Source organism: Eumetopias jubatus, unplaced genomic scaffold (genome assembly GCF_037043125.1).
Source record: "Eumetopias jubatus isolate StellerSeaLion01/CBP00866 unplaced genomic scaffold, mEumJub1_p1.0 scaffold_5, whole genome shotgun sequence".
In the NCBI taxonomy this organism is placed as follows: Eukaryota; Metazoa; Chordata; class Mammalia; order Carnivora; family Otariidae; genus Eumetopias; species Eumetopias jubatus.
In genome coordinates this window covers 153,413,068-153,430,481 of record NW_028274811.1, presented here as the reverse complement: position 1 = coordinate 153,430,481, position 17,414 = coordinate 153,413,068, and the positions used below count along the sequence as shown (strand labels likewise).

Sequence of the window (17,414 nt, the reverse complement as noted above, 5' to 3'; positions counted from 1 at the left end):
AGGAGGACGAGATGCACTTGTGCCATAAGCCGCCCCGTGGGGCTGTCTCGGGACCTGCAGGGCCCCCGCTGCTGACCCTCCTGGGCCCACCCCGGGAGCCGCACATGCTGGACGCCCCAACGTCCTCACTGAAAGTGCAGCCGGTGCCCACAGCACTGTGGCCCCCAGGCCGAGCTGAGCAGAGATGCCCGCACCCTGCGAATGTTCTGTGGGTCCAGCGGGCGGGTAGTCCACAGGGTACGCTGTGTGCTCACCCTTCGGGGCTCTTGACGCATCCGCAAGCTGGAACTGAAGGAGGGTCACGTGAACCAGTCTTTCCCCTTCAGCTCACCGCGTGCGGCTCACACACCCAGGCCGGAAGCTATGGGCTGAGAGGCACACACGTGTGGTTTCCACCGTGAACGGACCACGGTGACAGGGCGTGTGGCCTGTGTTGAGTGGGAACAGGTGGTAGGCATATGTGCTCCCTGAGCCTGGGCCTCCTGCAGAGAGCGATCGGCCCCACCTTCCACCCTGGGAGGAGCCCAGCACCGCCAGTGTGGACACCGCGGGGACCGAGTCCACGGCGAAAGAATTCAAAGCCAGCTCCACGGCAGATGCTGGGGACCAGCCCCAAACCTTGATGGTACCTGCATGTTTGCACACCATGAGAGCAGAGTCTCGAGTGTAACCGCATGGAGCATGCGCCTGCCCTTGCTTCCTGCCCGGTCCCGCCACTCCGCTCATCTCGGCCCTGACCTGGGGCATTTCTGAAAAAACACCATCTGTCGGACCAGTGGTGACCATGTGACAAATTCAATACCAGATATTTAGGAAGGTTTGTGATTTGAGAGCTTGGGAAGTGGCCTTTAAATTTGCTGCTTCAATAAGCACACGAACAAACCCACATCATGCACACATTTCCAAAAACAGGAAAAGTGAAGCCGCTAAGACACCTTCCATGTCATACCAAGCCAAGAAGACGTTACAGCCAGAGAAATTTATTTTAAAATAGAAACATACATACATTAAGCTTTTTAAAATAGTCAAATTTTAAACAAAAAGGAAAAAAGCCATTTGATCCCAGTCTCTAAGGAATGGATTTAAAGAGCCACTCGAGCACTCACAGCGCGCACTGCCCACGGTCAAAGCCTGGTGCGCGGGCGAGTGTCTGCCTGCTAGGACCCTTCTCAACCACAACACAAAGGGACTCAAGAGGTGACGGGAAACGTTCAGGTTTTGGCAATGCGGAAGATGTAATGTCCAGGGATTTCCACCAGAAGCATCCCAAAATACTCAGCTGACAACCCAGCTCTGCTGCGCAGTGGCCGACCCCACGTGGCCTGGGCGGCGACTCAGTTTGCGTGGGCCTTCCGCGGGGGCTTCTCCTCGTATGACTCCCCGAACTCGTTCACCCTGCTCTTATCCACGGGATAAAGCCTGCAAGGACAGCCGTGCCCTCGGGCTCTGCCATCTGGGAAGGGGCTCAGCTCCCGGCAGGGAGGACCCAGCGACCCCATGCTGCCGCGGGACAGGGATTCAAGGGTCCTCTCGTGCCCGCCTGTTGTTGTGTGTGTGTTTTTATGATCGGGATGGAGCTCTGTGCTCAAGGCAGATCAGAGGCCCATGGCAGCTGAGCCAAAGCAGCAGGGTTCGGGGCACCACCCCCAGGAGACCTAGCCCTGCCCTGCCAGGCCCATGGCCCCGGGGTGGGGTCTCCCTCCAGCTCAGCCAGACCCTGCCGGTGAGGAATGGTGTCACACTGTGGGGAGACGCGGGCCGACCGGCCCCACACAGCTGCACACAAGACCAACTCATCTCAACTAGGAGAAAAGGACAGTCTCTCCCTCACACACACCGCCTCCCTCCCCACGGGACGAGCAGCACGGGCGTCCGCCACACTCACCATCGCTGGTAAAGGTACACAAGGAACACCACGTCGTCCCTGAAGCATGCCAGCCGGTGGGAGGTGGGCATGGTGATGATGAAGGCAAAGACATCATCGATGAAGGTGTTGAAGGCCTGCCAGGTGGGACAGGGAAGGTGGGAACATGGGTCGTTGGGTTCTCCCAAAGACACACGCCCCTGCGCACGGGCCCTGTCCCCCCCGTCACTGGCGGACTGCCGCTCAGCAGACACCACGCGTGCCCGCGGGTGTCCCAGAGACACCAGAAGGGCAGAGAACGAGCAAGTGCAGGAGGACACTGGACGCCTGGGGAGCTGGCCCTACTGCCCTGGGGCGCCCACCTTGCAGCGCACGCCCCGGGTCTCCACAGACCGCGAAGGCCAGCAAGGGCTGCCCTGAAAACACGGGCCAAGAACGCAGCTGTGTCCCCGCTCCTCAGAACTGGTCGTTTGCCCTCAGAAAACAGAACAGCACAGCATATACCCATCTCCCTTGAAAACCGCACAATGCCACTGAAGCCCGGTCCAGGCTGCTCAACAAGCACAGAGGCCCCATGATCCCAAGCTCCGCCCGCGCAGGACGCGCCACGCGGGGACCACCCTCACGGCAGCTGGACGGCATCTGTGGACACGGGCCCTGGGGGCAGGTGGTGGTCTGCGCTCTGATGTGTGTCACCAACAGGAACGTGGTTTTTAATTCAAGAAAACGTCTTCAGCCGCTACGATGGTCAGAGAACCACTGTCCTTAAGTCACCACCATGGTACACGTGGCTCAAAGCGCATGCCCCCCTGCCCCCGCCTCCACGAAGTGCCACCCAATGGGCGTGTGAGCCCTGAGGAGGCGCCAGGCCGGGAACTGACCTTGTAGGTAAAGGCCTTCCAAGGCAGGTGCGCCACTGACTTCATCTGGGGAACAGGAGAGATGCAGCAGATCAGTGGCCAGCCACACAGAAACCATGGGTGTGTGGATGGGCTGCGGTCTTACCTTGTAGTTCACAAAGAGCTGGGGCAGCATGAAGAGGAAGCCGAACGCATACACCCCTGGGGAGACAGAGAGCAGGCTGGGACGGGCACGGTGTCTGGGCAGGAGAGCTGATGCCCCACGGCCCAGCGTCTGTCCCCACCTATGGGCAGTCTGCTGGCTGCCCCCTCCCGCCACCCTCTGCAGCCTGCTTCAGGCCCTGCCCATGCACTGCGGCCGCCCCTGGGAATCACACCTGGTGGGAGCCCGTCGTGGGGCTCTGCGCAGAGAGCCCAGGCCGGTCAGGGACAGCCTAGCAGCCAGACGACCCACCCACCCCTGCCAGGACGTGGACCTGGCCCGTGCACAGGGCTTGTAGGCCTGGCGGCGCGCTGCACTCTGGGGCCTGCTGCTTGGGCCTGCCCTCAGGAAGCGTGTGTAGACAGTGTTGTTTCCTGCCACCCTGAGCTGTTTTCGTGAGGAGAAAACACACGGCCCAGGACTCTGTGGCCGAGGCAGCCTGAGTGGGGCTCCCGCAGACAAACCAGGTATCTGGAGGCCCCCAAACAGAGCACAGGCCACAGTAAGGGTCCTGCGCGCACAACCTCAAACCAATGGGGCCCCGTGCAGGAGCCACGAGGAAGCTGTTGAAATGCTGTTGGCGGGACTGAAGCCCATGACTCACCATTGACGAAGCTGTTGATGAGCCAAGAATACCAGCTGGAAGGGAAAGACCAGCGTCAGCGTGCCAAGTCCCGCGTCCCCCGTCCCTCTGTGCCTGTCGCGTTGGCTAGCAGCACGGTCGTGGAAACCACGTCACAAACACCCGGGCACTAGCAGGTGCCAGTCGGGGGACCTGCGCAGACAGTCCTCCCCCCGGGACGCAAGCACCAGGTGGCGGTGAGACCTGCCCTGATAGGGTTCTCCGTCAGAGCGGCCGGCAGCACGAAGACCCGCACTGGGGTCCAGCTCTCAGGGTCGTGTCTGCATTCAGGGGCCGTGCTGCCTTAGCCAGCTTCCCCTTGTCCAGACACACCCGCCCTTGTCCCAGACACCAGGGCTGTGGACGCCCGTGGCTCTGTACTTGCTGCTTGGGAGAAGGGCGGGGGGGGGGGCACCGCATGACGGCCTCGGTGCCCTCACTGCAGGCTGTGTCCTTAGTCCTGAAGTGCCCCCGGGCAAGGTCCCCCCACCCCCTGTCCACGCTGCAGGGGACCCGAGGCACAGCAGCAGCTGGGGACAGAGGCCAAGGGGCGTCCCCAGGCGGATGAGCAGCCGTGGGGCTGGGCAGCACCATACCTCTTATATTTGATGTTCAGCAGGGAGTAGACGGCGCCCCCGATGCACAGAGGGTACAGCAGATAGGACAAGTACTTCATGGCCTGCAGGGAACAGGTAACCCCTGTGAAAGCCCCACGTGCAACGGGGGAAGACAAGCAAAAAAAGGCAAACGAGCCACGACTCCAGGGAAGCGGGTGTGCACGGTGCTGGGACAGCAGGCGCCCAGAGAACGCACAGCACCAGGAACGAGGCCAGACGGAACACAGACGGTATCAGCCCACCGGCCTACGGCAGACCGACAAAGGGGCCCGCCGGGGACGACAGGGCAGAAACGGTCCCGGGGCCTGTGGCTCGCCCCTGTGCTCGTCTGGAGCTTTACTATGACACCCGTAGAGCCCGAGCTCAGACACCAGGGAAGCAGAATGTGACACGTCCCCACGCAGGAGGCACGTCACAGCCAAGTGACAGCTTTAGCTACGCCCGCGGCAGCGCTGCTGGCCTCAGGACACGACACGGCCCCCGTGGGGGTCAACAGAGTCTCACGACAAAATGTGCCACCACAGCACCCACACGAACCACCCGGGACAACTTGGCGGAGGTTCCCTGCAAGGCCCGGGACAGGGAGAAGCCCCAGAGCCTCCTTCCCCAGGTGCGTCGCCCTCGGGCGCTAGCGCACCCCAAACACCCCCTGCTGCCTACCTGAGCGTCGTACTCCTCCGTCTTCCTCTCCGACTTGCTGTAGGTGCCGAACTATCACAAAATCCAACAGAGTCCTGTCAGTCACCTGACTCCGGCCCGACCCGCAAAGGGACAGCCGCATGCAGCTGCGTGAGGCTCACCCCGGGTGCTGACCCCGGGGCTCCAGTCTCCAGACCCCAGTCAAATCGCTCCCTGCCCCTTCAGAGCCACCCAGGGACCCAGAGAGGTCCCCACGGGGCACAGCGAGTGCCGCGTGCAGCAGAAGCACACCCGCGAGCATGTCCCCTTGCTGGGTGCCCCTCCTAGCCTCCATGTGGTCAGCTAATACAGCAACGGTGCTTCCTCTGTGCGCCCCACGCGGCTCTAAGATCAGTGACGGTGGAGTCACCGAGGGGCTGCAGAACAGGACAAACTGCGTCCTGCTGACTAGTCTCCCGCCCTCGACGGTTTAGAACCTGGAAAGCTGGGGGTGCCGTGAGCCCCGAGGTTCTCCTGGAACGGGTCCATCACGGCAGCAAGAGCAGAGCGCCCAACGACAAACCTCAAACTGACACCAACCCCCAGCCCCCATCAGGCCGTCAGTGCAGCCTGCGCTCCGTCCCCAACAGGAAGCCCACGTGGGTCCAGCACTGGCCGCTGGCAGCAATCGGACGCCGGCCCTGCCAAGGGAACTGCAGAGCCGCGGCGGCCCCAGCCTCCACCCGCGTGCTCCCACCTCGTCTGCTGGGGGCCTGCTCTGAGCCGGAGGTCAGCCACGCGGCTGAAGGATCACCGGCCCAAGTATGGCGTCTGACCAGAGCGCAGCTGGGAGACACGTGGGGGATGCTCTGGGACAATCACGTGGGCGGACCGGGGTGCCGCGGGAGAAGGTGGGCTGCCGAGGGGGAGGGGTGCAGTCAGAACAGAAGAAACCCCCACCTGGAACTCGGGTCGCAGGCCTCTCCAAAGAATGGTCATCTTCAGGGCCTTTTTCACTTTCCACAGCTGACGGCAAAGAAGGAGAAACAGACGTTTAAGCTCTGAGACCAAGGAGTCCCCAGAACTCACCACTGGAAGGTGATGGGCCACAGCGTCTGCCTGCTCAGCCCCTCCAGACCGGCCTGACCGTGCCTCACGGCCTGCATGCCCAACCACTGAGCCTGTCTGCCCAGGTGGACACCACCCCCTCTTCTCTGCACCCGGGGAACTGGCACTCAGCCCGCTGTCCTCCTCCAGGCCAAGCCCCCTTCCCAGCCCGCCCCGCCTGCCTCCTGCTTTACCAGCACCTTCCTCCTGGTCAGCACTGTGAGGCCCCAAGCCTCTGCCCTGAGTCCTGCCATTTCCAGTCTCTGGGGGACCCAACCCTTCTCACCACCTCACTGAGGTGGGACCAGCATGGCACAGCCACTTTCGAGCTGGGTTTCCACACGGTGACACGTGGCTACGGGAGGGTCCCTGCCCACGCTCTGTGACGGACAGACCAAGCACCGTCTCTGACCTGACCACCATGCGGGCCAGCACCCATGGGCAGGGGCACAGAACCACAGCCATGGCTGAGGCTAGGAGAGGGCAGCACTGGAGGCCAGAGGAGGATGTCTGGACCCACCACCCCCTCTGCTGACTGTGTCCCAGCCCCACCACCGTCCTCACGGCCTGGCCCCAAACTGCCCACCCCAAAGGATCCCTCTCCTGAGCCCCACACAGCCAGACTGCCACAGGGCGCCACGCTCCTGGACGCCATGTCCCACACTTGGCTTCCTGCAGCAGCGAGCACAGCACGAGCCAGGTAGCTCTGCATCCAGCGGGTTAAATACATCCTGCAGACGGCTGTGATGGACGGATGCTTTCTGTAGCCTCAGCAGCCCGGCCTGCCCCGCCCTGCCTTGCCCGTGGAGGGGCCACAGCCCTCCCTGTGTCAGACCTGGCTCAGTACTGAGTGCAGGGCCAAGGGCTGCCGCGCAACTCACCTCGATGGCGGCGCCGATGCCCGCAGGGACCAGCACCAGCAGGCTCGTCTGCTCGTCCAGCAGGAACAGGAAGATGACCACCGTGCTGAAGCAGCGCCAGAGCACTGGGGACGGGGCGAGGGGTGGCAGGGCGCTGTGCTGGGGGGCTGGCCCTGCCCTATTCACACCCCACGCCCGGTCCTCACGGCACCCCCACGCACCCCCTTCCCACACCCCCACCTGTTGGCCCCCACGCATGCGCCCTCACATCCCCCCGACGCCTCACACACACACATACAACCCCTCACGTGCACACATGAGGCCTCATGTAATTTACCCCCTCCGTCACTAACCCGGAGCGGGGCGTGTGGCTGTGTAAATGTCCTGCAGATGGAACACAAGGTCCCCTCAGGTTCAGAAACGTGCACGCGGTGCACTTGCAAACACACAAACATGCCGAGAGCACACGGACAAGACAGGTTCTGGGCAGGGATTAGGACTCGCTTCCTGGGACTCTCACATCACCCTTTCCTATTTCTACACCAATTTGCGATAAACCAGTCTCTCTGTTAAGAGCTATACCTTCTCCTTTTAAGACCCTACTTTGTGAAACACGGCGGCTCACTGACACGGCCCTGCTGCTTCCTCAGCGCTTCCCGCCGAAGGAGCAGAGTCACCTGCCAGGGCACCAGCAAGGGGCGGCGGGCACCGGCGGCCCTCCATGGGCATGGCCCCAGGGACCCACAGCATCTCCTGCCCGCCCTCCGCTCCCCGGGAAGAGAAAGAGGAGGGGGCAGGAGAACTCAGCGGGGGCCCTCATCCACGCCGAGGGCACCGGAGAACAGGACAGAAGAATCTGAGACACGGACGATATGGGGGCCACCCAAGTGGCCTAGACCACCCCTGGGCATGTCGTTGCTGTGGGAGAAAAAGAACTGCGCCCGTTGTCTGAGATGCACCAACATGCACCAAGATCCAGTGTCTGTCATCGCCAAGGCGGGCCCCGGCAAGCAGCCTCCACCGCCTTCTGTCCTCTGAGGTCACAGGCCTACCCGACATTCTCTGGGATCTAGAGACGGCCCCTCCCCAACTTGTTAGCAGGCAAGATCCAAAGGTGACCCTCCCACACGAACAGGATCCCCAGCCGGCAGCTGTCAGAGATGACCCTAAACTTCAAGTTCCAAAATGAACCTTAAACACCTATCAACCATAGCATATGCCCTGGGAATACGCAAAACTCCTAAGAGCATCTACCTGCTTTGGTAGACATTCCAATCATGCTCTTCTTCTTTTTCCAGAAACTGATGTCGTTTTTAAATGCCAGGAAATCAAACAGAAGCTGCAAAGGGAAGAGCACAGCAATTTACACCTCGCGTGGCTTCTACAGGTGCTCTTCACCGAGTGACTGCAGGTATGCACCGGACCCAGGTCCTAAGGACACAGCCAGACAGCCGCCAGGCGCCACAGAAGCCCACGGCCTCATGTCCCATCCACCATGCCAGAACCGCAGGGCATCTGACAGCTATCATGGGTCGCATGCCCGCAGGGACGTCCACATACTGCCCTCACCAGGTCCCGCCGGCTCTTAGCCAGAGCGCAAGGGTGTGCAGTGTCTGTCCCAGAAGCACACGGGCTCACTCGCAGACAGACCTTCTGATAAAAACCACTGTTCCACGGCTCACTTCTGCAAAGGTGCAGCTGGGCAGTCAGGACGGGCTGCAGTAGGGCTCCCAAGCCTGCCTTGCAGCCTACCTTGTCTGCCCCTTCCCAGCCTGACCTCAAATCCAGCACCGCGGCTGCATGGGGGTCAGCTTTCCTCCCCAGGTGTGAGACTCCTTGTGCAAAAAGGAATTCTATGCAAGAAATAACTTTCTAGTACTGAGATCACCGTGCTAGAATTACATAAACAAACACTAGTCCTCAATGAACCTCACAGATTTTGGATTTCCTTCCAAGATGGCCTCCAAGACCAGCAGATAAAACCCCAAGTCCTTCAGGGTGTCAGGGACCCAGGTCCAGACACCCTCTCCTGAACTGGGAGAAAGGACAACCTCAAAGCCTCAGGTCTGCCAGGCTGTGCAGACCCCCGGCTGAGGACAGCGGGTGCCTGCAGAGCCACCAGCCCAGTGACCACTCACGTGAAATGCTGCGACAAAGAAGGTCAACGCTAAGAAATACAAGTTGGTGTCAACAAAAATGCCTTTGACTTCATCGGCGTCTTTCTCTGAAAACCCTGAGAGGAAAAGAGGAAACACAATGCAGGGTGAGTGAGGTCAGTGAGCGAGGTCAGCAACACCCATCGCCGCACAGTGGACAAGCTCGGTGCTCAGCACGGACAGCCAAAGCCCAGCGTTCTGACGGGAAGTGGGTTAAAGCAGCACACCAGGAGGGGCAGAGGCTCCTTGAGTGTGAGCGCCACTTTGAGGACTGGGAACAAAAGGTCATGCCTGTCCCCCAGGGCCCGGTCCACTGCTGCCCTCACCGAACTGCTGCAGGGAGTATACAGCGTCCTGCATGTGGATCCAGAAGCGCAGCCTCCCCAGCGAGATCTTGTCGTAGGACACGGTGAGGGGCAGCTCGGTGGTGGAGCGATTTATGACCTGGCAGGAAGAACGGCAGTGAGAACATGCCCTTCCGAGGATTGCAGCCCGCCCACCTGGCCACGCACGCGGCCACGGCACACACGCCACAGCGCATCTTGTTCTGCACAAGCGGAGCCTCACGCTTCACACCCGGGCCCCACGGAGTGACAGTCTGCTCCCTGACCCGGTGGTTCCTGCCTCCCCTCTGCCCTCCCTCCTCCTGGGAGCCTCCTCATGAAGCGCTCAAAGCTTCTCTGAGTGACAAGCCTTGTCCTCTCAGCCACCCAAACCCCGTGTGTGTCTCAGAACCCATGCCTGCTCGTCCCTCTGCCCCTGCCACCTCGACATGAGTGGCATCGAGATGGGCCTGGAACCTGCTCTTGCAGATGAGCTGAGTGTGGTGGGCCTGGCGGAGCCTCCACACCTCTCCAGAGAGACTGAGTGTGGGGTGCAGGGCTGGGCACGCCTGCCCATCCGGGGACAAGAGAAAGCCTCAGGAAGATGGGACACGTGAAGTAGGTGTGTGCAGGTGCAAGGAGCTGCCGGGAGTGGGCGGAGGCTGCACCTGGCAGGAGAGTGCGGTCCCAGGGGCTGGAGGCACACAGGGCACTGACTCCCCACACCTCTGGGGGTCCGGTGAGTCTGTGAGCGCCACATGCCAGCACATCACATGAACACAGGGCCGATGCCACCAATCCTCGCTCGCTCAGCAAACTGCTGGCAGTGACCATGCACGTCAGCAGCCCAGCAACCAGAGCGCGCCATGACTGACCACACACCAGGCCCCGGTGCACTGGCATGAGGGCAGGTGGGCGCAGGCCAGGCCCGCCCCCAGAGGTGCCGCTGTCCAAGCTGCAGTGAGCGGGCTGTTCCCCAAAGACGGTGTTCTTGCCACAAAACAGCTCTAAGACAAAGCATTAACGTCACGAAAAGACGCAAGAAGCACTGGTGGTCCGTGCGTGTGTTTTCGTGTCTGAGTGGCAGCACCATGTCACACGAGGCTACTAAGCCCCCAGGACGATGGGGATAGCACAGGTGCCCTGCAGACGCTGCCCCGCAGCCTCTCCCCCTGCTGCCCTCACACCTGTCAGAAGACCACCAGGCCCTCAGCAGCAGGGACCACGACAGCTCCGGGGCCACGGAGCACTGACCGTGCGCTTCAGCGGGGCTGGCGTGGCCCAGGTTTGCACAGGGCGCCGCAGCATACTCCGGAAGACGCCAGGGGGCCAGCGACTGCCACTCTGGCCCATGGGCCCCGCAGATGCGGTCGGCCGCCCAAGGGAAGTGTGGCGCCCTGCGTGTTAGGGTCAACAGTGCAATGACGTCACTTCTGAGCTCTTGGCAGCAGGAGGTGGCTGAGCTGGGGCAGGCGGAGCCCCACGTCAGGCGCCTCTTTCCCCGCTCACCGCCATGCACCCCACAAGCACCCGAGCTCTCTGTGCCCCCAGCTGTCTCATGTGCGAATGAGGAGCACAGACTCCAGAGTGGCTGAGCGCACGGCCCCCCCGCTTGGTAAATGTCCACAAATGCCGCAGACGTGTCCAGGAGCCACAGTGCAGGGCGGTCAGTCCAGCTGTGCCCAGTGAGGCCAGAGAGGTCACCTGTGACCCTCAATAACCCCCATGACACAGACCGTGGAGACACACAAACCCACAGGCCCGGGAGCAGGGCTCGGCACAGTGCCTGCTGCAGGATAAGTGACCTTCCACGGTAATCATCGTGTTGTCATTATTGCCCCAAAGTCAGCTGTGTTTCACGGACCCTCCAATCCACCCTGGAGGGCAGGGTGTGAGTTCCCTTCTGCTTCCACACTCAGCCCTGGCCCTGGGGGGAGGCCTATAGGCTCCAAGGGGACGGTGACACTGCGTGGGGCCAGCCCTAAAGGGAGCATTTTGCTCAGGACCCACCCTGAGCCATTCTACACCTTCAAGCCAAACAACTAGGGTTCAATGGAACAACGTTCATGAGCTGTTCTGAACCACACTTGGCTCTCCCACGAACTCTGTACCAGCCATACAGAACCTTCCCAGATCCTTTCACCGAAGGAGGGCACAGGGGCTCGGGGAAGAAGTCAGGGGCAAACCCAGAGCACCCCCTTGCCAAGTCAGAAGCATGCGGGTAAGTCCTTGCAACGCCGCGGCAGTCCAGAGAGAGCAATGCTTACCACGAGGTCCTTTACCCGATTGCTGAGCTGGTCAATGAACAGGATGGGGAGGTAGTGCACGGTCTTCCCTAGCTGGATCCTGGGGGAGCCAAGCAGTTTTCAAAGTCACCATGAATGCTTTCACCATTACACAAATCAGACACAGCGGAGATGCTGGAGGCACCTCAGAGAAATCCTGCCCAGCGCTCCGCGTGCCTCTGGTCACACGATCCCAGGACACACCTTCCCCACGGAAGCAGAGGGGTCTAACCAGCCACTCTTCCCTGAAGTCACACCCATGGGAGGGATACCCCAGTGGCCACAGTGTGGAATACCATCCAGGCCATCAAAGAGTGATGAGCCCATCTATGCTGGACACGGATGGTCCAGGGATGCAGAGTCAAAATGGAAATAAAAACCCACCTGCTGTTTGTACCTGGGGGTAGGCAGGGGCCAGGGGGGCTTTTTATGACTCTTCTGTACCTTTTAAGTGTCTAATTATGTGACTGTTTTGCATACTCAAAAATGAACTTTAAATTTTATTTTTTTTTAAGTTTTTTTTTTTTTTTTTATTTGACAGAGCGAGAGAGGGAACACAAGCGAGGGGAGTGGGAGGGGGAGAAGCAGGCTCCCTGCTGAGCAGGGAGCGCAACACAGGGCTCAATCCCAGGACCCTGGGATCATGACCTGAGCCGAAGGCAGACACTTAACCGTCTGAGCCACCCAGGCGCCCCTGAAATTTAAATTTTAAAGAAAAAAAAACACTTGTGACTATACCACAGTTACCCTGACATGCGAAGAAGGAAAATAAATCTCATCACAGCCATTTCTAGGAGCTGCGTGACCATCGGTATCAGATCTTAATCTAATAGCGGGCTCCCCAAAGAGTGGAGATACAGAGCAGTCTAAGTTGGTTAAGCAATTTTAACACTTACGGCTAACTCGTGATGCTAACATAACGATCTAAAGAACAGTTTTTTTTTTTTAATTTTATTTATTTGAGAAAGAGAGAATGAGAGATAGAGAGCATGAGAGGGAAGAGGGTCAGAGGGAGAAGCAGACTCCCTGCCGAGCAGGGAGCCCGATGTGGGACTCGATCCCGGGACTCCAGGATCATGACCTGAGCCGAAGGCAGTTGCTTAACCAACTGAGCCACCCAGGCGCCCTAAAGAACAGTTTTTAAGTTAATGTAAGCAAGTCGAGTTAAACCAAAACACGGAGTCCTAACAGAAGTAATCGGTATGCAGACAAGACAAAGGTCAGCATGACACAGCCTCACAGTCTGGTGGCAATCTCAGTCAGCAAGACACCAAGAGCGGAGGGACAAGGTTTGGGGCGCTCCAGGCAGTACTGCAGGCCCTTCTGGGCCTCTTATCACAGGGGTGGCTCAGAGATGCAGGTATGGCCCATCTGCTTCTGGGTTCTGCTGGGCCATGCTCCCACAGGTGTCCCCCACCCTCCACACCAGCTCAAGGAGTGAACGAGCTATGCTGGAGGCTGGGCAAGTAAACACGCCCCGCGGAGCACCACTTCTGCCTCCCTGATGCGACCAGGAGCACTTACATCTTCATGTACCGATGCACATCGGCAGGCAAGGAGGCCCCGTCGAAGACGAAGTCATCCACCATCACATTCAGTGTTAGTCTTGGTCTCCAGTGAGAAACAGGCTCGTCCAGAGCACTTGGTGGCTTCTTCTCTGCTTCTATCTGCTGGTAAACGAAAGGAGTGACTCAGCAGGAAAAGCCCGGTGCTGGGGGGAGGGGCACTGTCCCTGGGCCCGGTCTGGGGAACCACCACCACGTACTGACACAGCAAGACCACAATGCAGTGCCTGGCAGAGTGTGGGGGTACCCACAGATGCCCGCTCCACCAGAATGACACCCCTCTCTTCCTCTTCTCAGTACAAGCCAGAGGGTCGCTACTTTGTAACACTGACTCCCACTTCAGGTCTTTAGCCTGGGTTGACCCGCTTCTCAGGGATCCTGAGAAGGGTGAGTCCTGGGACATTTGCAGGAGGTGTAGGCACTTGGAAGTAACAGCCCTGTGGCTGGCAACGAGACTCAGCTCCCAGACCAGGTCTGTCAAGTCGTCTGGAGGACAGATGTCAGGGTTGGGCATCAGTCCTAGTCTGAGCTATATTCAGCCAAGCAGCTATGACTGCCAGGAAAATCTTCCAGATCTAATTGACACACTCTATGTTACAGGATCATTTCATGTACCTCCCACCTAAATAAATGTGGTTCAGCTAAAGTAGCTTAATTTAAAAACAGTTTTCCAAGTAATACTAACAGCAAATGTTTATTTGGCATTTGTACATTCCAGAGACCCCTTCACACCTCTAAGATCCACCACCTCACTGATGCCCCAGGAAGGCCCTGAGAGGCAGGGCCATACTGTCCCCCAAAAAAGGAGCTGAAGGCGTCTTTCCAAGGGGACACAGCATGGAGCAGGCTCACAGATACTTCCTGGAAAGCTACCATATTTCTCTTTTAACAAATGACCTCACCTTCCAGTCTATGTAGACTCAAATACCAGAATTCCTTTGCTTTGTCCATAGCTTCGTTAGTAACCACCTAAGAGATTTCCAGTTTCCTTGTACATGAGGTTTTCTACGGATACAAAAATGTTTCCCATACAAGTCCCTCTTTCGTGATTGTGAACAAGGTAAATACTGAAGGGTTGTCCTGCCCTACGCACAGTGCAGTGAGTCTACCAGCTGCAAGTGAAGCCTGCAGCTGAGCTTTGCAGAAGGGATGCCCCCACACCCCACTGGGGGGCACACATGCTCCCTGGAGCTTGAGAGGGTTCACGGCCTGAGAAGAAATCACTGGATTACTTAAATTGCACGTAACTAACTTGGGATAAAATCTGTCTGCAAACCCACGAGAAATGATTCAGCTGTAGGATAGATATGTATGCCCATTACATCAAACTGCTTCACTTTCCAATGGTCACTGCAGCTCCAGACACAAGCTGCACATGCAGAAACGTGTGTGTGAATTCCAAGGGGAGAGTGCAGGTTTCATCGGGCCAGCGACCTCATGCACTCACCTGCGTAGCAGATTCCCCAGTGAGCAGATTGACCTCCTCCGGTTTGGGGACCATGTAGGTAGTCAGAGGGCTCACCAGGTGCACCTGCTTCCCGTCATGCCATGGCAGGATGCCAGCATGATGGAGGAAGATGTAGGCATACAACGTCCCGTTGTTTCTAGTTTTCTTTGGTACAGAAACATTAACTGTCCTAAAACAAAAGAAAGGACTGTTTTCCAACTCTGTGCATGTTAGGTTCCTCACGTAAACACACAGGGTAGACTACCCCCAAGTATCTTTATAAGTGACGCTGCTTCAAACTGATTTTGGCTCAGAAGTACTAGGACTGAAACCCACCTGCCAAGACTTACTGAAATCCCAAATGCTGGCTTTCACAGACGGGTCTCTGTGGACGTGGGCAGCTGTGCTGAACACCGAATGGACCTGCCGTTCCTGCCTCTGTCTCTCAGCGCTGAGAGAAGTCAGTAACTGGCCTTGGTCACGGCTACAGTGGCCAGGCAGAGGCCGACCCGACTCGTTGCTTCCCCTGCCCCCTGCACTGCCTCCCACAGCTCTCGCATGGGGCGGGCTGGCCAGAGGACAGACCTCCTAGCACATCCCACATTCCCGTTACTCCCATCTGATGCCTTCCAGACACCTCAGGGGAAGAAAAGAGACTCCTGACAAGCAAGTTGTGCTTTTTTTTTTTTTTTTTTTTAAAGATTTTTATTTACTGAGAGAGAGAATGATAGAGAGAGAGTCTGAGCGGGGGAGGGTCAGAGGGAGAAGCAGACTCCCCGCCGAGCAGGGAGCCCGATGCGGGACTCGATCCCGGGACTCCAGGATCCTGACCTGAGCCGAAGGCAGTCGCCTAACCGACTGAGCCACCCAGGCGCCCGGCAAGTTGCTTTTTAAATTACACTCACTGAAATCTTAAAAACTAGAACCATAAAATAAACACAACTTTTAAGTCACCGTGCAAATCCGAATATTTGCACCACTTCCTCTCTACTGCTCTATTTAACTATAATTTTCTACAACCTTGTCTTCTGCACCTCATTTCTTTCCCGTACAGGTGACCTGACCGAGCTACGACAAAACGAGCTGCTTGCTGTGGGGAATCACGAACGCCTTCTGTTCTCCAGGTCGTCTCCACCTCAAAACCTCCTGCTTTGGAAACTGTGGCCAGCGCCTCGCATCCCACAGCTGGTGACCGTGGCGTAAGCTACTTCCTGAGCGACACACTCGTCCGCTGCGGCTTTCGCACAGCGCGGAAGTCAGCCCGCAGTTCACACAGGGGCACAGCTGAGACCTCCCCCGTGCACAGCACAGGCGGTGACAGCCCTTCTCTGTGCTATAACCTCGGCACATACGCGACACGACCCTTCCCACGGCCCCCCCGCCGCTGGCGCACCGACCCAATCTTACTTCTCAAATTTTGAGTCCACGTCAAAGTCTTCCACGTTCAGGACCAGGTCCACGTTGTTCTCAGCGCCAAGGCTGGACCGCGTGGTGGTGTACACGCTGAGCTGGAAAGGGCGTGCAGGGCGCTAGGGGGCAATGCCCTGGCAGAAGACACGCGCCCACCGGCGACCCCCGGGCGGAGCTGACCGCCCGCAAGCGGGGAGAGGTTTCATGTCCCTCCCAAGCGGCAAGCGGCCCCGGGACAGGAGTTATTAAGCCGGGTCGCAGACCGCAACGGGGCAGGCTCTGGGCGCCTCCAAAGGGGAGACGAAGGGCAGGGGGCAGCGCCGGCAGCCTTCCCGGAAGCCCTTACAGGCACGACCCGAGGACGCGGGGTCGGGCTCGGCAGGAAGGACCCCCCCCCTCAGGGTCGCGCAGGCGTCCGGACCCCGCGCTCACCTGCAGCTTGGGCCTCCGCGCCAGGTACGGCTGGATGCAGTTGCCGTCGCCGGCGCACGGCCGGGTGTAGACGATGCCATACATGACCCAGCAGGTGTGCACCACGTACACCACGAACACGCCCACGACCAGGCTGGTGAAGGAGCTGCGGCCGCTCCACATGGCGCCGCCGCCCCCCGGGCCGAGCGCGGCGCCCGCTTCGGCCCCGCCCGGCCCGCCTCGCAGCCGCGGGCCCCGCCGCCCGCCCGGCGCGCTGCCGGCCGCTCTGGCCGCCGCCGCTCACGCGAGAACCGCCGCGCGCCGCCGCCACCGCCGCGGAGGAACGAACGCGCCGCGCGCCACGGGCCGCCGGCCGCCCTGCATGCTCCCGCCGCCCTCCGACCGACCTGTCGCCCCGGGATTAGCCGCCCGGCGGCCGCTTCCGGGTCCCGGGCCGCTCGCCGGAAGTGGGCGCGCCGCGCGGCCCCCTGGGAAACGCAGTCCGGCCAACGCCGCTCACGCACGCACGCTCGCGACAGGGGCGCGCCGCACGCTGGTGACGTCTCCTGCCCGCGCCGTCCTCCCGGCGTGCCTCGCGGGGTCCGGGGGCTTGGGCTTGGGCCGGGGCCTGGGCCTGTGGAGGGCGGGGTTGTCGTGAGGGGAGCGGGACGGGGAAGGGCACAGGTTGGGGAGGCGGTCGCGAGGGGGCGGCGAGGGTCGGAGGGGGCCCCGGCTGAGGGTCAGAGCGGGGCGGGGCTGCGAGGGGGCGGAGCCTGGGGCGCGGCCGGGGGCGGGGACGTGTGCCGGGGACGGGCGGGGTGGGCGCGGGGCGGAGCTGGGGCAGGGGCGGGGCCGTGGGCAGGGGGCGGAGCTGGGGCAGGGGCGGGGCCGTGGGCAGGGGGCGGAGCTGGGGCAGGGGCGGGGCCGTGGGCAGGGGGCGCTGCCCGGGCAGGGGGCGGCGGGGACCCCTGGGGACCGCCCCAGTCCGGGGCAGCCAACCGCACCGTCCACCGCGGAGATGGTGCTGTCCGCAGGCCGCCGGACCCACGTGGGGTGAAATGTTAGCG

The 17,414-nt window shown here is 60.2% G+C and overlaps 1 protein-coding gene across 2 annotated transcripts; it reads right to left on the bottom strand.

Moving 5' to 3' along the window:
- Positions 1-964: 964 nt before the first annotated feature.
- On the bottom strand, positions 965-16,592 carry CLPTM1L (CLPTM1 like). Of its 2 annotated transcripts, none has more exons than XM_028090008.2 (17): positions 16,369-16,592; positions 15,934-16,034; positions 14,527-14,716; positions 13,039-13,184; positions 11,497-11,575; positions 9,233-9,350; positions 8,889-8,983; positions 8,005-8,089; positions 6,772-6,875; positions 5,744-5,809; positions 4,826-4,876; positions 4,145-4,227; positions 3,531-3,565; positions 2,870-2,925; positions 2,746-2,790; positions 1,886-2,001; positions 965-1,419 (listed from the first exon to the last, which is right to left on the bottom strand). In XM_028090008.2, the coding sequence occupies exons 1-17, from the start codon at positions 16,528-16,530 to the stop codon at positions 1,335-1,337; spliced, it is 1,617 nt and encodes a 538-aa protein (XP_027945809.1). In that variant the 5' UTR covers positions 16,531-16,592; the 3' UTR covers positions 965-1,334. The 2 variants fall into 2 exon arrangements, with proteins under 2 accessions (XP_027945809.1, XP_027945810.1); XM_028090009.2 differs by having other exon boundaries at positions 13,039-13,181.
- Positions 16,593-17,414: the final 822 nt, after the last annotated feature.